This window comes from Spermophilus citellus (assembly GCF_964194105.1).
Source record: "Spermophilus citellus genome assembly, chromosome: 3".
NCBI lineage: Eukaryota > Metazoa > Chordata > Mammalia > Rodentia > Sciuridae > Spermophilus > Spermophilus citellus.
The window spans coordinates 75,010,732-75,033,308 of record NC_138184.1 but is presented as its reverse complement, the minus strand read 5'-3'; the positions used below and the strand labels follow the sequence as shown (position 1 = coordinate 75,033,308).

Below are 22,577 nucleotides of genomic sequence, written 5' to 3'. Positions count from 1 at the left end.
TTGTAACAGTACAACTGTAACAGTACAACTGTAACAGTGGTTCACTTTATGCTTTGAATATAGCTCTTACTGCTCTGCCACTGAAAGTTATTTTTAAAATAGAAATGTTTCTTTCTCTTTTTCTCTCCCTGCTCCTCCCTAATCTCTCTACCTCCCTAATCTCAGGGGAAACAGGATTATCTTTCATCTCCATTTTAGGCAGATTTACCTGTCCTTGAGTACATACCCAACATAAGAATGAAATAAGCCAGACTTTGGGGATGGTACCAGAAGATCTCAGAAATGACTATCTCCCAAATTAAAAAGTGAATTAAAACTCCAACAGAGAATCATCTCTTAAAAAGCCCCCAGTTCCTGCTAAAGGGGAGAATCACACCCTGTGAGACAGGAGTCCCCTGTGTTTCTCCTTTGCCAGCAAAGCAATAAAACTGCTTTTCCTTTTTTCTCAAAACCATGTTTTTTTTTTTTTTTTTTTTTTTTGTTATTGGCTTGGCATTAATCTCATCAGAAAACAGGCTCTTCTGGTAGGCATCTATGTATGTGACCCAGACAGGTTGTCATAACTGCATTTATTTCCACCATTCATGGCCCCAAAGAGGAGTGTCTTTAATCTGCCCATTGAGATTTTCTAAGTGACAGATCAAACAACTAGGCTATTGACAATAGCCCAAGAGTCAGAACAAATATAATATGGCCTATCAATTGGAGTACTGGTCTGAGGCTATGAGAATGGTTCCTACTTACTGAGCAGAGTAACACACATCCATGTTTTTTTTATCCTTCAGTCCATACCCAACATAGGAATGAAGTAAGCCAGACTTTGGGGCTGTATCTGAGAGTGGAAAACCACAGAAAACCAGAAGACATCATCAGGCTTCAGCTTAGCTAAACCATCTGTGTACTTGGGAAACCTCTGTAATTTACAAGGTCCCCTGGGCCAATGACTTTGCTCTGCTTAATTGTGGGTATGTTTCCCCCAAAGGGTTAATTGCCAGTTTTTTTCATATAAGTCTGAGATGACACCATGGCCAGGCTAGCTGTGTTCATGAATAGACCCATTTCCCTTTTATAAGCAAAGCTTTCAGAGCCCAGTTGTCCTATTTATTTACATGGTACTGGGCCTCACACATACCAGACAAGCATTTACCACTGAGTCATATCCCTTGCCCCAAATTGTCCCATTTTAACAAGAGCCCAGATAGTAAGGCTTTCAAAAGGGATGTACTTGGTCACTGTCAGTAATGCATTAATCCCCAAATTCCCAGGGATTCTTATGGATGCAGTCTGCTTCCCTCTGCCAGGGGTTTCATTTAGCAAAATTACCAGTCACAGAGGCTTAATAGCTTTTTTAGAAGGGTCTTTAGAGTTGTGGGGCCCCAAAGTAGCAAATGGGCTGCAGCCAACCAGACAACTTCCAATGCAGCCTGTTGGTCTGGGTCTTGCTTAAAGGATGCCAATTTGTAGATTAGCCAATATAAAGAACCAAGTAGTATGTCCATCTGAGGTATGTGCTAGTCCCAATACCCAAAGAATTCAAGAAGGTGCTGGGCCTCCTTTTTTTTTTTTTTGGCTGTGGTAGAAGAGACAGAAGATTTTTCCTTGACTGCTAGAAGGATTAGATATTGAAAATCTGCCCACCCAGTCCCAAGAAATTAAATTTTGTCAGGAATTATCAGCCATCTCTGTGGAGAGGTGTCAATGCTATAGTCAGGACCACTAAGACTGAGCCTTGACTTGCCACTCAATCGGACATCCTCTAGGTTGTGAAAGTTTTGGACATCAAGAAGGTAAAGGGACTCACCTAAATCCTGACTTGCCCACTACAGGCAAATTGCAGGGGAGTTTATTTCACACTTCTTTGTGTAAAGATCTTCTATTTGGGAGACTCCTTCACTCAAGGGACAAAAGAATAACATCAATTCTTACCATACTTTCAAAAGTAGATGCAACCCAATACATGGAATTGGACCAGGGCCTAGGTACTTAGTCTTTTCTTTCTCCACCCTACTATGGAACTTGCCCAGCCTCCATTTGGAAACCTTTTTATCCCTTAACACCAGATAAGGATGGTGACTTCGGCACCCATAATCAACAGAGCAGTTAAAAGTTTGAGTCCCTCCTGTCCCCAAAGCTCCCCAACATTTTCAGACGGGTACATATGGTCTTTGGTCCACCTTGAAGACAGGAGTAGCTGAGGTTGGGACAGAGAGGGAATAAAGGATCAGAATTAGGGAAGGAGAAAGTAACTAAGGGCCATTAAAGATGGGAATGCTTACTTTCATTTTGAAGGGTATAGCAGCAATTCATGCCTCAACTGAATGAACTCCGAAGTTTTTTGCCTACCCAGCCCTATATCAAATGGCAAGGTCATCACTACCGACACTGTTTCGGCCTTGACTCCACAACTCCTTGCTTTCTGTCTGGGGCCACAGTGTATTTTTTCTTTGGCTTACTCTAGACATGAGCCATGATACTTCTTGTAAGTCCAACTTAATCCAAGCCATTTGTTGCCCAGTTATCATAATAATGCTTGTTTCTGCCCTTTTGTTTTGTTTTTCTTTGAAACAGGATCTTGTGGAGGCTGGCCCAAACTTGAGATTCTCCTGCCTCAGTCTCCTGAGGAGCTGGGATTACAGGTGCATGCTACTGTGCCCAGCTTAGCTTTAACAGGAGGACTAGAAAACTTTCCTGGGTGATGAAGTTGACTACAAGATTCTATCTAGAATTATTTTGGTTCACTTCTCATTCTCTAGTGAGCTGCCTTTATGAGCATTGCAAACCCAATCCAAGGTAGTAAGAGCCCAAATACCAGTCAATGCTACATCTGTGGTCTTTTATAGGAGTTATTCTTAGGGGAATCTCCCTGAGAGGGCTTAAGATCATTTTTAGCTTTTAGGACCCACTGTAAAAACAAAAACTCTGGGATCTTTTACCATTGTCTCCTAATGGATTTAAGGTTGTCATAAGAGGCTGGAGGTATAGCTTAGTGGTAGAGCATATATTTAGGGTGCCCGAGGGCCTAGGTTTAATCCCTTAAAAAAAATGTTGACATAATAGATTGCAAGAAGGACCAAGCCAAAAGACAGCCCAGCTAAGACATTCCTCCTTCACAAGTATTACATGCCTCACCTCCTGAGTAAATCAGTAAATTAAATCAGCCAACATTCCAATTTGCCTGCTTTCTTTCCATTGTGGTTATGAATTCCTCATATTCATGCTCAGTGTAAGTGTATATCTCAGTAACTGTTGTCTCAAAGGGGTTGGAAATATCTGCACCCAAGGCAAATTTTAGTACTGGTTGTTAACAATATGAAGACATAAGGTTGCCCACCAGATTGGTGCCAGATACACCATGCCCAAAGAGAATTATCGACAACCAGGGCACCATCCAGGCAGCTGTCTTTGAACCCTCTTCCAGGGACTGGGCCTACAACCCCACCTCACAATTTTTTCATTAACAGACAATAAAATAAGGGACCATTTATTGCCCAAGTATCATACAAGTTGGTCAACAAGTTTGTAATTGATTCCCATGGACTTCCTCTTCATCAGGCTGCAAGGCTCTCACTGTTCTCCCCCAAAGCCATGTTTCAGTCAGTATCCCATCTGTGTTGCCAATACTGTCAAGAATCATCAAAGGGGCTGGGGATAAGCTCAAGTGGTAGAGTGCTTGCCTTGCATGCACAAGGCCCTGGGTTCAATCCCCAGTACCACACACACAAATCATCATCAGAGGTGTTTTTTGCAAATTTGCCTGCAATAGTTTCATGGATGCTGGTAGATACAACACTCCTGGGTCAAAGACAAAGGACAGTTTATTATGACAATAAAAGTATTCCAGTGACTCCAGATGTTGAGGCAGGAGGACTGCAAGTTTGACACTAACCTCGGCAACTTAATGAGGCCCTATGTAAAACTAAAACATAAAAGGGGTCTGGGGATGTGGAACAATGGTTAAGTGCCCCTGAGCTCAATCTCTGGTACCAAAAGAAAAAGGAAAAAAAAAAAAAAGGTAGCCCGAGGACCAGCATTTTCTTGCATTGATTCAAGTCCTACTTATAATACTTCCTACAATGTAACTGCTATGTAAATAGTTGCTATATTATATTGTTAAGGGAATAATGACAAGAAAAGTCTATTTGCTTAGGATAGACAAATTTTTAAAAATATTTTCTATCCACTGTTCATTGAATCTGTGGATGCAGAACCCACGGATATGGAAGGCTGACTGTATTAACCAAGTTATCCTGTTTTAAAAGCCATTATCAGTTTACTCTTCCACCATTCTTTGTAGGAGTGAATGTCTGCTGGATTCTACATGACAAAGAAGGCTCAAATGTATCCTCCCGGGCTGGGGATGTGGCTCAAGCGGTAGCGGTAGCGCGCTCGCCTGGCATGCGTGCGGCCCGGGTTCGATCCTTAGCACCACATACCAACAAAGATGTTGTGTCCGCCGAGAACTAAAAAATAAATATTAAAAATTCTCTCTCTCTCTCTCTCTCTCTCTCTCCCCCCTCTCTCACTCTCTCTTTAAAAAAAAAAATGTATCCTCCCCCTTAATGATGATCTCTGAAAAATACAGGAAAGCTGAGAAATAGGTGTTGTTAAAGATCTAGTGCATACTATCCATTCACTCACACTTATCAAGCAATTATTAGGTGTCAGGTACTAGGGCTCCAGCAATGGAGGAGTCATGTAGACATCACAACCTGGTAGAGGAAGGGCAGAAAGGTGGGAGTGTTGTTTTAGAAAGTGACATTCAGAGAGAGCTCTGAGGGAAGTGGTGGTGATGGGGGCACAATAGGTGCAAAGGCCCTGAGGCATGAAAGGACTTTGGCAGGTGAAAGGTACTAAGAAGAGGCCTTATATTGCGAAGATAAAGATGTAGACCTCAAATCGTGGTAAACTAAGAGGCTTTAAACAGCTTGGGAAGGCCACTTCACCAGATCTCCCAGGGCTGTAAAAGGCAAAAATTTCTTGGGGTAGAGCCTGGAATAGTAGTATATAGGCAGCCAAGGAGATGCAGAGGAAGTCAAGAGGCAGAGAGGAGGGGAGGAGTAACCACCCACCAGAGGGTCCTTTGGTCTGGGACCGTGGGAGTTTCAACTTGCATTTCCGGGTGTTGAGGTTTTTCCATGAACACTCAATTCCATGCTGGTCCCATCACTTGGCCCCTGGGGACCAGCAGCTCAGCAGGATGACATCTCAGTATTTCCCTAGTTTCTTCAATTCTGTTCTGAAGCTGGAGGGTAGAGACAAGTCCATGATCCTCAGCCTTGGATCCCAAGCTGAGGCAGGTTGGATAGAAACATCACAAGAAACTCTGAGTCAGAGGCATCACCAGGAAGACAGCTGAAGGTTCTACCTCCTTCCAACCATCAATCCAAGTGCCATTCTTTCTACCTGGGAGAAGTCCCCAAGAGCCAAATAGCCCAGTCTCTGGCTTCCAAACTCGGAGCTCATTTCCTGGCTTTTCTGGAATTGGCTCACCCCTACAGGGTCACTAGGGTTCTTGCTTCTGATCATGGCCTGGTCTGAGGATTGGGAAAACAGCAAATGACAGGTTTGGGTCTTGCTCGGTCTCTAGCTAATTGAGTCATGACCTTAGCCCCTCTCTGGGCCCCAGTCTCCTCCTTGGACTAGACAAGTGACTTCCCAACTTTCAACATATTTCACGGAATACCAGTGTTACATCAAAACACTCTGTGGCCAAATAATGATGAATGGGGTCCCCCATCAAATAATGATGAATGTAGAGCCTCATTTTTACATCCTAAATCTCCCAGAGGGTACTGTAGCCTACTGTGGTTGTCAAGCTAGTCTGATCGGGGCACCCTGTTTTATAACTTCTCACCATTGGCACTATGAAGAAGATACCCCAGGATGAGCTAGACAAGAGTCTTTGTAAGGGCATATTTAGTTCTCTCCTGAAATTTAATCTGTAGAAATAACCATTGACTGTGACATCCAATGACCCTTGCCTCCTGGTATTTGTGCCCTTTGTCATCTCCAGTGCATGCTGGATTCATTTCTTTTTCTTTCTTTCAACTGTATTCTGTTTAATACCTTGTGGATCTCAGCAGATACTCTGCTGGGTGAGCCCATGAATATAAAAGATTTCTGATAAGGTAGAGCTAATTGAATTCTGGCCTCTCCATCCAACAAGCCACTTGGGAACCCTCTGGTAGCCATTGACTCTGTGCCAGAGTCATTTCATTTCATAAAAAGACAAGGACACACAGGTGCTTAGAGTCAAGGCCAATGACCTCTGTTATGCTGGAGATAATCTAGGGACCAATGATTCATTTATAATAAGTAGAATTCTACAGAAGTGAGGATGTCGTCTCCCAAGATTAGGTTAAAGACTATGGCTTCTATCCTTCCAGCATTCTTGGGCTCACCTTCCCATGTCACCTGCTGCTATGCTATGAGGACACTCAGGAAGCTTATGGCTAGCATCCCTATGAGCGAGCTCCAGCCCCACTCCAGCCTTGAGAGCACTGTATTCCCAGCCACCAGTTTGACTGAAACATCAAAAGAAACCCTGAGCCAGAGGTACCACCTCAGCTGTACCCAGATTCCTGACCCACGGAAATTGAGATAATTTTTTCCCCTTTTTGTCCCAGGGATTGAATCCAGGGGCACTTAACCATCAAGGTATGTTCCCAGCCCTTTCTTTTTATTTTATTTAAAGACAAGGTCTAGCAGAGTTGCTTAGGGCCTTACCAAGTTGCTGAGGCTGGCTTTGAACTCCTCCTGCCTCAGCCTCCTGAGCCCCTGGGATCACAGGCCTGCTTCACCATACCTGGCTGTTTGTTGTTTTAAACTGCTAAGTTTGGGAGATAATTTGTCATACAGCAATGGAAAGCTAATAAAATTGTACAGTACCTTCTACAACCAGTGTGTGATGGATTCTATTAAAACTGTTCATTGTATATGTAATGTTGAAACCTACTTGTTTTGTGACATGCTTCCCTCTCCCTGGCACTGAATGTCCAGTGTCCACTGGTGGCATTGTCCACTGGTCCCCAGTGTCCTCCTAGGGGTACTGGGTATAAGAGGGAGGTAGCCTCAAAAGATAGTGTATAGATAGGAAGTTCACATAGCAACTGGGCAAGGAGGTGCCACGCTCTACCAAAAACCAGTCTGAATAATAGAGTAGCAAGGTGGGGTGGTATGTCCTCTCATCTCTGGGTTCTGGCCCCTGGTTTAACAGCTTGGGCTCAGATTCTGCCCTGGACCAGCCCATTAGTTCCCAATGGAACCTCTTATTGGAATCCTTGGTTTTTGTTCTCACTGCCCACCCCCACACCCCATATGCTCTGTGCAGCCAACTACACCCGGACCGTACCATCCTGTCTTCTTTTGCCATTCCTGCCCCAATACCTCCCACATTCTGTTAACTGAATTTGGTGGCCACTCAGAGTCCATAAACCAACAAATGCCCATTCAGGATGGGGCCTCTTCCTCTAGAGTGAGCTGAGGATTCATGCTCAAGTGTAGAAAAGAGCAAGCTCACTACCATTGTCTACCTGGTATGCTGCCTGGCATATTCTAGTTAGGTACCCCATAGATGATAGCTCATACTGCTTCCTTAAATGGTCAGCTCAAATGAAAGTGTGAGTACAGGGCTGCTCTGCGGTTTGAAGCAAAGAGCCCAAGATCTTGGTCAGGATGTCTATTAATATATCTTTTCAATGTGAGGGGTGGGAGGGACAAATAGCAGTCAGGAAAGGCATTAGGTAGGAGACCTGGGCATATTGAAAAAGCTGGCTATGGCTCCATCAGCCCCCTCAAGGGCCTAGGACAGCTCTGAGGAAGCCAGATTTACCAAACACTTCCCTTTTCAGAAGTGGAATTTTAAAATGAAATTATTAAATGAATCCTAGAAGAACCCACTATCTGGCCAATAAGTGGAGACTGGAAATGGAGGGTACAAGGAGGGTTGGAGACAGGAATTCTGCAGATTAACACAGCTTCTCAGAAAGGCCAGCCAAGGGCTGTCTCCACTGTGCAGTGAGAATAATGTTTATTGAGAATGGCTCATTACAAACAAAATATATTTATGTATAAAATCTCTGCAATGCAAAAGATCCCTTTCGTCCCCCTGCAGCTAGAGTGAACAAAGCTGCCTACTGTTCCATTGGCTTCAGAAGCTGCATTGGGCTGAAGCATGAGAACAGGCTGGGCAATTGTGGGTGCCACGTGCTGTGGGCAAAGTCCCTGATGTCCAGGCTCTTTCCTCAGCCCCAATGTCATGACTTGTGCAAGAATGCGACACAGTGTAGCTGATGTCCTACCTCCGTGACCTTCCTCAGAGAGACTGGTCTTAGGGACAAACAACTTGTTAATCTTACAGACAGGTGACCTCTAACATGTGACTTACCCTGAGAAGCCATTGTCTGAGCCCAGAGATTGAGCATGTCCTGGATGGATGAGGTGCTGTGATCACTTTCTGTGAAGGCTAATCCCCATAACAGCTCGCCACCACGTGTGCTATTCCTTATTCATATGCAGTCATCATGAAAACTTAACTTCTTCCCATTGGTTTCCTTCATTCAGCTATTCTCACCACAATTTTACCTAAACCTCTCCTGAGGACACCCATACCCCACAGCTGCTGTGTATGGTACTCCTGAGCTTGGAGCCAGAGTTCCCTAGGATCTTGGGACACCCAGCATTAAGGCAATAGAAATGAGACCAGACTAAAGCCAACACCAGTCTCTGAAACCCAGGATGGCTGCCTTGCCAACAGTGCTACCCTCTCGGCCCAAGGCTGTCTGGTGTTAAGGAGCAAGGTGGCTGGGTGGTCTCACAGAACTGGTAAGCAGACTCTTCCTCCACCCCTCAGAACTACCATGGTGAGGGAGGGGCCAGCTAGAGTCAGTGTGGGAGAAGCAGCTGCCACCATGTCACACCTTGGGCACTGGAAGACCATGCCCTAGGAGTGCAGGGATGGTGGGGCTGTCAGGGTATCCCTGTCTTTTTGCCAGAGGCAGCTATGAAGGGCTCTTGAGTTCAAGACCCAGCCCTACTACTGTCCTGGGCCAACTTCCTCCTCAAGTAAGGCAAGGGGCCTGGTGCTCAGACTTTAAAAAAGAAATCTGGCTGGCTTACCTGCCCTGTGAAAAAAAGAGGTGTTAGTGGTTCCAAAGTACCTGCAATCTCACTATTATTCTTACTTAAAGGATAATCACCCAGCAAAAGTAAAAACTTCAATTTCAATAAAAAAAAACACCTCTGCTCCCAACAACAACAAAAATTTAAAAAGGGGTGAGGGGAGGAAAGAAGGAAATAAGGAAGGAAGAAACCAGCTCCAGTCAATGCTACTTGCTGTGCTGTGTGATCCTGGGCAGTCATCACCATTCTCTGTCAAGACAGAAGAGATCCAACATTCTGTGCAAAAGGTCCTGGCATGAAAACCAGTGTGGGTTGGAGACTAAAGACTGTCCCCTGCCCGTTGCTTCACAAGTAGAGGCTCTACCACCCAGCTCCGACAGACCTGGGGTTGCCCACACCCAGAGGACAAATGGTCCCTCCTTTTGGGATTTAGGCTGGTGTCAGGAGGCCTCATGGGTGAGGAGGGCTCTTTGGGATCCAGGTAGCTGTTTATTCCTGGGGTGCACTCTCTGCTGGTGCCCAGCACACTCCCTAGGGCCTTCCTCCCTACAGAGCCAAGTGGCTATGAGGTGTCTACACTGCATGATAGGGGCCAGTGGCCTCATAGCCAGTCAGATACTTGGGCCCACTGGAAGGCAGGAGGTGGTAGTAATGGCATCTACCATGGGTTATAGGGGGCTCTGTAGCACTTCCAGTCCAGCTCCAGGGACTTGAATTCAGCTACACTTTCCAAACATGCAGATGCTGTCCTGATGAGTAGCATCAGATCAAGTGACTTCTCTCTCCAAGACTCAGTCCTAAGGTCTATGGGAAGACTGCCTCAGGCCTCTCCCTTCACCTTGGGTCTGGCTAGAAGGCAACAAGGGCATCCTTGAAGCTGGACTTCCAATGGGCATTGTTGGAGTCAGGCTTGTCATCCTGGGGGAGACTCCCTCAGAACTCTGGAGAAGCCTTCAGGAGCCAGCAGATGCTTGGGGTAAATGACAACATATAGCACTAGCTGACAAAGCAGCTACGCCAGTTCCCAGAGTTCCCCAGAGCCTTGTCAGACAGGCTGAAGCTGCAGTGTTGCATTCCAGTCCCAGCAGCCCCCAACTTGGGCATACTGATTAGGCTGGCTGAAGTTGGGGGTTGGGGTCCAAGGATCTGGGCACAACAGGCTCCTGCTGTCAGCTGTCCAGGTAGACAAAGAGGATGTCCTCATCTGTGCCGTAGCTGGTTCTGGCCTCCTCAAAGTTACTGACACTGGTGCTGCACATTCCTGCTGGGAGTGGGGAGAGCAGAGTGGGATCAGTAGGTGGGGAGAGAGCAACCAACCTACCAGTACCCAGGGAAATTGGGTGAGGTCTACATCCCATCTGCTGGGCCACACCTCTTGGCTCAAGTCCTCCACCCCCAGGAAGGCTTCCTTGCCTATTCTGGCCCTCATGAATTCTTTCTCTGACCCTTCCTCAGTATAGCATATGGAGAAAGCAAAGCCCAGAGAAAGGAAAAAACATGCTCCAGGACACATGGACAGGTCAGGAAAGTCTGTCCCTGTACCCTGAATGTAGTAGGTAGCATGGAGCAAGGGTGAGGTTGGACAGACTTTCTAATAAGTGTACTGGTTGTCCTGGAAGGATTGAGTGGACACTGCAGCCTGTGCAACATAAGTTATTGAGGCAGGGACCTGAGCAGTGGAGTGGAAAAGAGGGGTGGCCAGAGGCCAGCACTGGTACAAGTTTGTGACTCGTTTGCTTACATGGTAAAAGGGGTAGCCCCAATGACAAGAGCCCAGGAGTAGTAGAGGCCTTGGGGAAAAGGCAGCAAGGGAGATTGTGGTCATACCAGGCTGGATAGGAGGAAGTTGTGGGAACATAGGGGACAGTGAATGCATACCGCCTTGGCCCACCCTGACCCCAGCACTCACGGTCAGCATAGGCTGGGTTGTTGTAGAAAATACAGCTGGTGGCCCTGTTGTAACCACGCAGAACAATGAAGTGGCCCTGGTAATCAGGGGTACGGCAGAAGCAGCGATGGCCACGGGGTGCAAAGCAGCAGTACTTGACGGGGCTAGAGCACAGGTCGCAGTGTAGCACCCCTGAGTTCACGAGCACGATGGCCACATGGCCCTGCGCCAGATGCGCCTGGATGTCCTGCACACTCACTGTGCTGTGGGCAGAAGGGGGTCAGCTGGTGCCAATAGGCTCTATTCCCCATCTCAACTGAATAGATCCCTGCTTACACCCCCGTTATCCTGTGTTATGAAACTTGGGGACCTGACTTGTTCTCCCTCTGCCCTGAATTTCTTGTACATGGAACATCCTTGCTTATCGTATTGGCCCAGGTTAGGTGCAGGGCCTACACAGGACCAGTGTGTGTATGTTGTTAGCAGAGTTCTGAGAGAACACAAGGACCAGCTGGCCCTTCAGGAAGGGAAGTCAGAAGGTCAATTCCAGATGGGCACAACTGAGGGCCACTAAACAGTTTATGGAACCTCACTCCTGGTATGGTAGATATTTTGCCAAGTCCCTATTTCTACTTTCCCACAAATCCTATGTGGTTTACATTGGAAATTACTAGCCCAATTTAATTCCCCAAATCCGAGCAGAGCCTGGCTTGGCCACATTCAAAACCAAATGTTTTTCTAAAAGGGCTATTTTCCCCTTTTTCCAAGGCTCCTGTGGCAGAAGGAATCACTCAGAAAGCACTTATAGGGGAATGCTATAAGTTAACTCAGTAAGCACAATGTCTGGAGCTGTCCCATAGGCAGACTCATAGAAGCGGCCCCATTCTGTGTCTTCCAGCAGACAGCAAATCTAAACAAAAACCCAGAAGGGACAGAAGGGGCTTGGGGCCCTTAAGCCAAGGGCTCCCCGAAATTTGCTGAAGGGGCTGCTCACCACTCGGGACCCTCCTTCATTAATCAGCTCCTCAGGAGTGGCAGCATCAGCACCATGAGGTCTGGCCCAACTCTAGCCTCAGCTGAGTCACGTGGCAGTTTGGTTTGCTGCCTTGGCCGGTGAAACATGCCATTTTTCCATTTAGTCTCTGAAACAAAATAGCTGGCAGAGTTCCTACTGGTGTGTACAAGAGGAGGGGAATTTCAGCTATGGGAGAAAAGCAGGAGCATGCTAGATCGAAAAGTTGCAGCTCTGTAGAATTATGAGTGTAGAAATGCTGGGTTCAGATCACAGCATAGCCACAATGCTGGGGGAACCATGCACTGGCAGGTCTCTCCCAGCCTCATTTTCCTCCTGAGAAATGGGGCAGCAACAGCTTCCCCGCTCAATAAAACAGTGCCTATCAAGTGCCCTAAAAAACGTTTGCTGCCTTTACTTCCATCAGGCAGTCATGTGGCCAGAGGATAAGTAGAGATTTATCTTCCCATTTTCCAAATTATCAGGTGGTTACATTATGTTAATAATAAAAACATAATTTTATAAAGAAAGAGTAAACCTGAGGAGAATGGTCCCAGAAAGTTTGGCCAGGGGCTAGAGATAGCACATCTAAGTGTAGCCTCTAAGCAAGTCTGGAGAATGCTACCCACATCTGGGCAAGTTGCCCCCAGGGTCTGCTTGAATCCAGCCCACCCCCACATATGGATGAGAAGGGAGAGGTCCATGTAAGGTCCCAGCATGGGAACAAGATTCCTAGACAGTCTATACATGTGGCCTTCCCTGCTCCTGTCCCTGTCCACTGTCAATCGCCCTGCCACCACATTACTCAGGCTGTCCTCCCTTTTTTAGGGCTTCTATGTTTTGTTTCATGCCATTATCCTATGAACAGTCCAAGAGCTGGTCACAGCCTGTATCACTCACTTTTCCCTCCAGTACCTGCTCAGGATCCACTCCAGACCAGAGTCTAGGTTATATAGCTCCACTGACCCCCATTTTAAGGATAGAAAAAACAAAGCACAGAGGGGCAAATTACTGCCCAGGTAGGAGACACTAGTTTTGCCTAACTCTAGAGCCCCAGCCTTTCCCAAACACTATCCTGAGATCTCCCTCACTACCAACCTCACCAGAGGTAACTGGCCATGGTAGGGTGAGAAGGACTCACCATTTTTCCACGAGCACCTTGCAGGCCTTAGCTTCTGCAAACAGCTGGTTTACCCGGGTTTCCTCTGTATCAAAGTGCTTCCTGTAGAAGGACTAAAGAGAGAAGGGAAGTCCACTTGGCTACTCTCACTCCATATGGTTAAAGCAAAGAGCGTGTTATAGAAGGAGGGGATGTGGGAGGGCAGAGAAGCTCCATTATGGGGCAGGCTGCACATGCAGCACACCCAGTCTGTCCCAGGCCAGGGAGTAAACAGGACCAGAGGCATTATCAAGATGGGTGGGCAGCTGGGCTCAGGCCAGCTCCCTGGGGAAGACTGGTCACCCTATGTCAGGCATAAGAAAGAGCTCAAAGCAAAAGGGTAAGGTGGGGTCTGAGGCTGAGCCATAGCTCAGCTTATCCAGGCATGGTTCATGGAATAGACTTTGTTTGGTGCAAGTACCTTATGGTAACCAGAGCCCCCATGGAGGAGGCTAAAAAGACCCTGTTCTTAAGCCTCTTTCTCTGCCTCAACCAGACTAGATTCATTAGCCTTCTTCCTTTGACCAAGAAGGTTCAAAGGAAAGTTAAGTTGATTGGCAACTGCCACCATGTCACAGCCCTTTTGCTAACTAGCCAGCACTGACTTCGCTCTGCCATGTTTTGGAGTCTGGGCCACGAACTTTTGTAAGAAAGGCTTTAGCTTTGCAGGGAAACAGAATACACTGACGTGTGGGCTCAGCTGTCAATGTTGGCATTACTTTTAATAGGAAAAAAAGGAAAGACAATATTCGTTTTTCTTCAAGAATACCAATTACTCAGCTTAGAATTGGCTGCCCTGGTGAGAAGGAAGAAAATGGGCAAATGAGGGTTACATGAAATCAGAGTGATGTTCTTGGAGGCCCTGGGCTGGCCTTGTGCTGGAGGACAGTAGGGAAGAATGAAGGAAGGTAAATGCTCTTCTGCACATCCTCTAAGTGTCATAGAAGGTAGGCAGAAGCCAGGACTCAGTGATTAGGTACTCCACACAGGCTGGACCTCATGGTCACCTGCTCAATGTGGCTGGTAAATCCTTTCTATAGCCCATCTGCCACTGCCCCTGGTCTCTGCACACCTATGTCCCACCAGATGTCCAGGCCTTGACAGCTCTCTCTTCTAACTACTACAACTGGGTGGCCTATGCCTCTATGTGGCCTCAAATGAGAAGGCCCATCCAGGTGTGGTGGCTTACCTGGTTTTTATAACCCTTGTCGACGCCCAGGGTCTGGGTACAGAAGCGGTGCCTCACACCAAAGTGGCGCATCAAGTAGGCCAGATCAATGGTCCAGATACTTCTGGTTAGGCGCAGCTCCTGCAGGGCACTCTCAAACTCTCCATCGTCCAGCTGGCCCAGGTATCTACAAGCAGAGAGGCCAAGAAGCTCAGCTTCAAGGTGGAACTAGGTCATACTCCATTACGGGGTCTATAGCAACTGTTGCTTCTGCTCCCCAAAAGGCTCTGTCCTTTATCAAGAAACCCTATACCTGCCCACATGCTGCCTGAACACAACCTGAAGACTATCAGGGCTAAGGCTACCTGGGGAACTGTTCTGGCTCTGGAGTCAAGGACCTAGATTTTGCTTCTTGTGTCTCTTGCAGGCTGTGTGATCTTGGGCAAGTTACCATCCTCTATGGCTATGATGATTCTAGGCCTTTGTATCACATTAGTGCTTTGTTTTGTAAAGGTTATTTTTGGTGGTACTGGCGATCAAACCAAAGGCCTCACTCATGCTAGGCAAGTGCTCTACATCTGAGCTATACCCGCAGCCTGCAAATCAGTGGTTTTCAAAGTGTTAGGCACTGAACCTTTTGTTGAATCCCATCTTTCCCACAATTCCAGAATGTAAAACTGAAACAGATAAGGGAGAGGCAGATCTAGGGTTCCAGGCAGCTGACTGAAAACTCTTGTACAAGAAGATGGCTATAGTCTCTTCTGGTTCTGATTGTCAAGGGTCCTATAATATTCATTCAGCCTCAGCTCAGCAGACTCCCAGAAGCCTGAGGTTAGGAGCATAGAGGATTCCCTATACCAGTTATGGGCTGCTCTGTGGGCTAGGCGAAGGCCCCTGGAACATCTCTGGCCATCCCAAATTCCTAGGCATTACCAGAGTAGAGATCTGGGTGACCTGATCCACCCTTTGCTCACTTTTGTAAATAGGACAGGGCCCAAATGGAAGAAAGGCTTCTTGCAACCTCAGCCAAAGGTGGTCACAGAGAAGATGAATCCCACCCAGGTGTCTTCCCATGTCTCCCTCAAACCATAGTAGTTGGTGAATAGGGAGGGCGTAGGCCCCTCCACTCACCGAAGCACCATCCTAGAGCAGGCTAGGCCGCAGTCCCAGTGGTAGAGCTGCTGGATGATGGGCACAGGCAGCTGCACAAAGTCCCCTGCATGGAACAGAGGAAGGTTTCAACTCTACTACCATTCCCTGTGGAGACACAGTCATCACCTCCTACCTAGATCCTGTGGGGGCTCAGAAGATTTCCCACAGTCCTTCATTCTTACAATACCAATGATCTCCCCCAAACACCAGCCACAGCAGGTTAGCCCTACTCAAAATCCTCCAGTGAATTGGTTCCCATGTCTCTTAGGACAATTTCTCTCTGGCTACTGTCCTAGCATCTTCAGCTTCTTCCCCGTCATACAGGCAGAACCTGTACCTGTCATAATCCCTCTTACCTGGGGTCCTTTGCACACGCGGTTCTTCTGCCTAGATGCTCCTGGCTTCTGAAGAGCTAACTTCTGCCCCTGAACCTCCCTTTTCTTTTTTTTTTTTTTTAATTTTTTATTGGTTGTTCACAACATTACAAAGCTCTTGACATATCATATTTCATACATTAGATTGAAGTGGGTTATGAACCCCCAATTTTACCCCAAATGCAGATTGCAGAATCACATCGGTTACACATCCACAATTTTACATAATGCCCTATTAGTAATTGTTGTATTCTGCTACCTTTCCTATCCCCTACTATCCCCCCTCCCCTCCCCTCCCAACTTCTCTCTCTACCCCATCTACTGTAGTTCATTTCTCTCCTTGTTTATTTTCCCATTCCCCTCACAACCTCTTATATGTAATTTTGTATAGCAATGAGGGTATCCCTCCATTTCCATGCACTTTCCCTTTTATCTCCCTTTCCCTCCCATCTCATGTCTCTGTTTAAAGTTAATCTTTTCTTCCTGCTCTCCCTCCCTACTCTGTTCATAGTTGCTCTCATTATATCAAAGAAGACATTTGGTATTTGTTTTTTAGGGATTGGCTAGCTTCACTAAGCATAATCTGCTCTAGTGCCATCCATTTCCCTGAAAATTCTATGATTTTGTCATTTTTTATTGCTGCATAGCACTCCATTGTGTATAGATGCCACATTTTTTTTATCCATTCATCTATTGAAGGGCATCTGGGTTGGTTCCACAGTCTAGCTATTGTGAATTGTGCTGCTATGAACATCGATGTGGCAGTATCCCTGTAGCATGCTTTTTTAAGGTCTTCAGGGAATAGTCCGAGAAGGGCAATAGCTGGGTCAAATGGTGGTTCCATTCCCAGCTTTCCCAGGAATCTCCAAACTGCTTTCCAAATTGGCCACACCAATTTGCAGTCCCACCAGCAATGTACAAGTGTACCCTTTTCTCCACATCCTCGCCAGCACTTGTTGTTTGACTTCATAGTGGCTGCCAATCTTACTGGGGTGAGATGGTATCTTAGTGTGGTTTTGATTTGCATTTCTCTGACTGCTAGAGATGGAGAGCATTTTTTCATGTACTTGTTGATTGATTGTATATCCTCCTCTGAGAAGTGTCTGTTCAGGTCCTTGGCCCATTTGTTGACTGGGTTATTTGTTATCTTATTGTCTAATTTTTTGAGTTCTTTGTATACTCTGGATATTAGGGCTCTATCTGAGGTGTGAGGAGTAAAAATTTGTTCCCAGGATGTAGGCTCCCTATTTACCTCTCTTATTGTTTCTTTTGCTGAGAAAAAACTTTTAAGTTTAATTAAGTCCCATTTGTTGATTCTAGTTGTTAACTCTTGTGCTATGGGTGTCCTATTAAGGAATTTGGAGCCCGACCCCACAATCTGTAGGTCGGAGCCAACTTTTTCTTCTATCAGACGCAGAGTTTCTGATTTGATATCAAGCTCCTTGATCCATTTTGAGTTAACTTTTGTGCATGGCGAGAGAAAGGGATTCAGTTTCATTTTGTTGCATATGGATTTCCAGTTTTCCCAACACCATTTGTTAAAGATGCTATCCTTCCTCCATTGCATGCTTATAGCCCCTTTATCAAATATAAGATAGTTGTAGCTTTGTGGATTAGTCTCTGTGTCCTCTATTTTATACCATTGGTCCACCCGTCTGTTTTGGTACCAGTACCATGCTGTTTTTGTCACTATTGCTCTGTAATATAGTTTGAAATCTGGTATTGCTATACCGCCTGATTCACACTTTCTGCTTAGAATTGCTTTTGCTATTCTGGGTCTTTTATTTTTCCATATGAATTTCATCATTGCTTTATCTATTTCTACAAGAAATGCCGTTGGGATTTTGATTGGCATTGCATTAAATCTATAGAGAACTTTTGGTAATATCGCTATTTTGATGATGTTAGTTCTGCCTATCCATGAACAGGGTATATTTTTCCATCTTCTAAGATCTTCTTCTACTTCTCTCTTTAGGGTTCTGTAGTTTTCATTGTATAAATCTTTCACCTCTTTTGTTAGGTTGATTCCCAAGTATTTTATTTTTTTTGAGGATATTGTGAATGGAGTGTTTTTCCTCATTTCCATTTCAGAAGTTTTGTCGCTGATATACAGAAATGCAAACCTCCCTTTTCTAAGGTACTGCCCCTTTAAGACCTGGCCCCCACCACGTATACTCACATCATCCCATGTCTCTCCCTCACAGCCCTTCTTTGGGGAGGATCTCTGAAGCAGGAGTAGGGCTGTTTTACTTCCTGCTTTCAGACCAGGTGGCAAATGGGAGGTACCTAGCAGATACAAGTTCGTGGGACACCAGGAGGCTTACCTGATTCCAAAGGCACTAGGACAACCAACACATGAAAGTCACAGTAAGAAGGGGACTGTTGAATAAGCTGTATATGTGGACTGCTTCTGAAAGCTTCTCTAACACTGTCACTGAGCAACCTCACAGTTTGTCCTTGCCAGGTAGTGAGATAAAGCAAAAAAAAAAAGGCCTGACCTAGGCATTCTAGTCCTGGCTCTACCACTGGCTGGCTGTGAGCTAGACAATGGACTTCCTCTTACTAAACTGAGTTTGGCCAACCCTAAAGTGGGGACTTTGGTCTGATTTGGTCATTCAGTTGACAAATATTTTCCAAGAACCTGATTAAGTGCTTGGCATCTGTACTATAGTAAAGTGGTGAGTGACATAGGCAAGGTCCCTGTCTTGGCAGACAGCAATAACAAATGGACCTGTGATTGCTACTGGCCACGCTTTACCTCGAAGTGTGTGCAATAAGGCCAGTAAAGGCAGGATGGCATAGGTGAGGAAGACAACCTGCTTGTTGAGCCACCTGACTTCTCTGTGCCTGCTTATTCCTCTATGAAATGAATCATCGCAGATGTAGCCTACAGGGTACCATGAGCACTCAAGGCAACAGTATGCATAGAACCTTGCCTCTTAGCCAGGGACTGGTACACTGAACCCAGGCATGACTGAGGCTTTGTCCTCTTCCCCAGGTGCCTCGAAAAAGAACCAAGGCCTTCATTCAAGGCCCTCACATATTTGTCTCATACCACTGCCATGGATTCAGTCCTACCTGTCCTTTGTCCCAAATTCTACTCACCTTCTGTCTCTGCATACAGCAGACTAATGAATCTCATCCAACTTTCCATTGCTCTTAGAATAAAATTCTCACCTCTTAGCAGGACCCAATCTTGGCCCACTAGACTTACCTCAACCCTGACCTGTACACTGTTTGACCTGTAAACTCAGCAGATTTCATTCTACCCCAGGGCCTCTGTATGTCTGGCACCCTGTCTGGAAATCTCTCCCCCCCCCCCCCCGCCCCTACTGTTGTCATTTAAGTCCCAGCTCAGAATCTCCTAAGAGGTTTTTCCTGATTATACCTTTGAGGGGTAAGGGGCCCCATTAATGACATCCTGTTTCTTTGAGTGCTTAGTAACAACAAAAGAAGCTACTGTTGCCCCACTGGACTATAAGCTTCTTAAGGCAGATACTATAGTCTGAATGTGTCCCCCCAAAAAAACACTGTGATGGTATCAAGAGGCGGACTTTGGGTACACAATGAGTGGATTAGTGCCTTATAAAAGGGTCAGAGGGAACTAGCTTACATCTCCCTCAACCCTTCTGACCTGTTATGTGAGGACACAGCATTCGTCCCCTTTTCTTCCCTTCCTGCCATGTGAGGATACCAAGACAGAGCTATTTATGAGGAATGGGCCTATCAGACACTGAGTCTGCCAGCACCTTCATCATGGACTTCCCAGTCTCAAGAACTATGAGAAAATAAATTTCTATTGTTTATAAACTACTCAGTCTCAGGATTTTTGTTATAGCAACACAAATGGACTAAGATAGCAAGGAACCTGCTCTTCTTGTTTGCTGTTTTCCCAGTACCTGGTATCTGATGCTTAACAACAACTCTAAGTTACTACTTACTGGAAAAAAAAAAAAACAACAAAAAACGGATTTATCAAGCATTTGCTGTGTACAAGGCTCTTGGCACAAAAATGTGACTAAAAAGACCCAAAACCTGATCTCCAGAGACTTATATTCTAAAACAGCTCCACACAACAGACTGGCTAGAAAGAGAGTTCTCTGCAGGATGTGGTGTTATAATGATAAACCAGTATCTTCCCTTTTCAGAACCCCTGTGACTATAACAGCCTTTCTGTTTTTGTTTATTCAGGCTGTACTCTCCAGCCTCTGCTCTGGTATAACCTTTAGTCTGAAAGTCCAAATTTCTGTTTCCTGTACCTCCCAAGGTCTGTCAATGTGGAGTCCTTGAGGTGGCATCTACTTTCCCCCTGTACAGAGAATTCTGTGGTGTCAGGTAAGAACAGAGTTGAATTGCTTTCTCCCAGCCCTCAAACATGTTTGGTGAATACAAGTTTTCCAAAAAGGCCTTACTCTTTGAGATGCCCAAGCCTACTTGTTATTGCAGTGCCCCTGCCCCAGGTTTCCAGACTACAGTCCTTTGTTGAAGACTCCCTTCTTACTCTGTGGCCTGGGCTCTGGCATTGTCTAGCTGGGCCATCTTGTGCCCAGCTATAAAATGTGGTACAGGATACTTGCTTTCTTGGACCCTGGGAGACTCAGTTGCTCTTCCTCTTTTTGCCCTGAGCCCTGGAACCCCTTGATCCTGGAGCCCCATGGAGCAAAACATCTCCAAATGGCCATCCTAGTCTTGGCACAGGCAGGTCAGCCCATATGAAGATGTTCCTGTAGGGGGTGATAAGGGTAAGGCAAGGCCTTGACATTTGTCCTGATAACAGCTTTAGCTTTCAGAGACCAAAGCAGCTGCCAGATATTGATGCCTGGAGTCAAGAGACAACCCCACCTGAGACCTAGAGTCTGCCTGGAAGGCCCTGGTCTGGCTTTAAGTTGTTGGCTGTCACTAAGAAATAAAGGCTGTCTACTGTCTTTGGTCACTTAACCCCTCTGGACCTCAGTCTGTGCCTTTACAAAAGGGCAAACAACAGTGGTCGCCTATTTTACCCAGTTGATATGAGGAGTAATGAGGCACCACATATAAACAATTTAGCAAAATGCCTGCGGCAAGAAAGCTCCCTATGAATGTGAGCCATTACCGCACTAAGACTCAGGAAAGAAAGTATCTCAGTAAAGACCACAGAGTTAGATAATTGGAAGACTAGAGATGTAAACTCCAGTATAATGTTCAGATTCTATTCCATGCTGCAATCACAAAAAAAAGACCAGTCCCTGGATGTGATGTGCCAACGTTCCCTAACATCTTAGGCTCTGGGTCCCCCATACTCTTGACCTCTCTCATAAGTTGGCATCTCACCTGTTTACTAACATCAGCCTTGTCTGTATCTTAAGCAAAGCAGGAATCATGGCTACCTCCTTACCCCCATTCTTGGACAATCAAAGGGATTCTAGCATCCTCAAGGCAGAATGAACCACAGTGAAAAAGACAGGTCGTTGAGTCTGGGAGCCAGGGAAAAGGGCCTTCCCATTGCTGGACAGACACTCTCTCGGGCAGCTGCCTCCCCTTATTGGTCTCAGTTCCGACAGTTCCCCGGTGGAGACGGGAACTCCCAAGGCAGCTCCAACAGGACCTTTCGCTTCTGACCGCTATCAGAAGTAACTGGGGTCCTAGCCCTGGGAGTATCAGTAAAACACAAATGAACAGAAGTGTGGGGGAGGAGGGGGAGGAAGGCGAGGCGCGAGAGTCCACCTGGCCAGGTTTCGCTCCAAGCTCCACACACCAGGGCTGGGACGGCAGTCGGCCCAAGGTCGCGCGGCCAGACCCTGCCCTGCGCTAGGGCGGTGTCCCCCTTGGTCCCCAGGGTGAGGGCTTGGCCCTCACAGAGGCACTGACCGGGCTCGAGCTGCGACCCCGCCGCCTCCGCCTCCGTCCTCATGACCCCGGCGGCGCGGGGCGCCCATGGCCCCGGCCCGGCGCGGGCTGTAGCTTCGGCTTCTGCTGGGCCAGGAGCACGGCCGGTGCGTGTCGAGTTCCTCGGTCGCCGCCGTGGTAGGGAGAAGGGGAGGCGGCGGCCGGACCGCCCCAAACCCCGCCCCAGCCGTCTCAGGTCGGGAATCCCGAGGCCCCGCCCTTCCCTTCCCTTTCCCAGACTTGGGTTCCTAGAGGCCCCAGCCACCAGATTTAAGCCCGCCCCCGCCATTCGCAGTCCCGGTTTGATGGTCCCTCCCCCTTGTCCAATCCTTATGCTAACGATGACGCGTTTTCCGGAAGCTCCGCCCCTTTCCCTGAGCCCCGCCCGGAAGGCCCGGCGTACTGCGAACATTGGCTTTTCAGAGGCTCTTCCCCTTAAGAAACTCCGCCAGCTTTCAGGGCCTGTCTTTTGCAGCTTCAGGTGTTAGCTCTAGTCCCGCCTTACACTTGGCGGAGGCTCCAGGCATCCTTTCTCCGGCACCCTTTAGGGATTTTCCCGGGGCGGCCCCCCTACACTTCATTTCTCTGTACAGTGACATACCTCGCCTTGCTCAGCCGCCCTCACCAGGCGGTGACGTGATCCAAAGGTTAAATTGTGAGGCGAGGTCCTGGCCCTCAGCACCACTTCCTGTCTCTCCCGATCCGAGGGCCCAGGCCCCAGATACCCGCCTTGCTGTCCAGCTTGCCCTTTGTGTGAAGTGCTTGGAAGTGCGAGCATTCTTGTCCCCTTGCCGGCTCCAGGGTAGGTGTTTCCCTCTACCCCTGGGCCCTGTCATCAA

The 22,577-nt window shown here is 47.0% G+C and overlaps 1 protein-coding gene across 6 annotated transcripts; it reads right to left on the bottom strand.

The window, feature by feature from the left end:
• Positions 1-4,546: 4,546 nt before the first annotated feature.
• On the bottom strand, positions 4,547-22,534 carry GUCD1 (guanylyl cyclase domain containing 1). 6 transcript variants are annotated; one of them, XM_081284660.1, is made up of 7 exons: positions 22,340-22,534; positions 20,451-20,597; positions 15,479-15,563; positions 14,369-14,534; positions 13,162-13,253; positions 11,030-11,271; positions 4,547-10,381 (listed from the first exon to the last, which is right to left on the bottom strand). In XM_081284660.1, the coding sequence occupies exons 2-7, from the start codon at positions 20,539-20,541 to the stop codon at positions 10,290-10,292; spliced, it is 768 nt and encodes a 255-aa protein (XP_081140786.1). In that variant the 5' UTR covers positions 20,542-20,597; positions 22,340-22,534; the 3' UTR covers positions 4,547-10,289. The 6 variants fall into 6 exon arrangements, with proteins under 6 accessions (XP_081140786.1, XP_081140785.1, XP_081140788.1 ...); XM_081284659.1 differs by lacking the exon at positions 22,340-22,534 and adding an exon at positions 21,721-21,857; XM_081284662.1 differs by lacking the exon at positions 20,451-20,597.
• Positions 22,535-22,577: the final 43 nt, after the last annotated feature.

Bases quoted from the DNA above. Each gene is read 5' to 3' on its own strand.
- GUCD1 (XM_081284660.1), bottom strand. From the start codon at position 20,541: ATGTTTTGCTCCATGGGGCTCCAGGATCAAGGGGTTCCAGGGCTCAGG. The intron at 11,272-13,161 runs GTGAGTCCTTCT...TTCTGCCCACAG, and splicing joins AAGGTGCTCGTGGAAAAATG to CACAGTGAGTGTGCAGGACA. The intron at 10,382-11,029 runs GTGAGTGCTGGG...CACTCCCAGCAG, and splicing joins CAACCCAGCCTATGCTGACC to GAATGTGCAGCACCAGTGTC.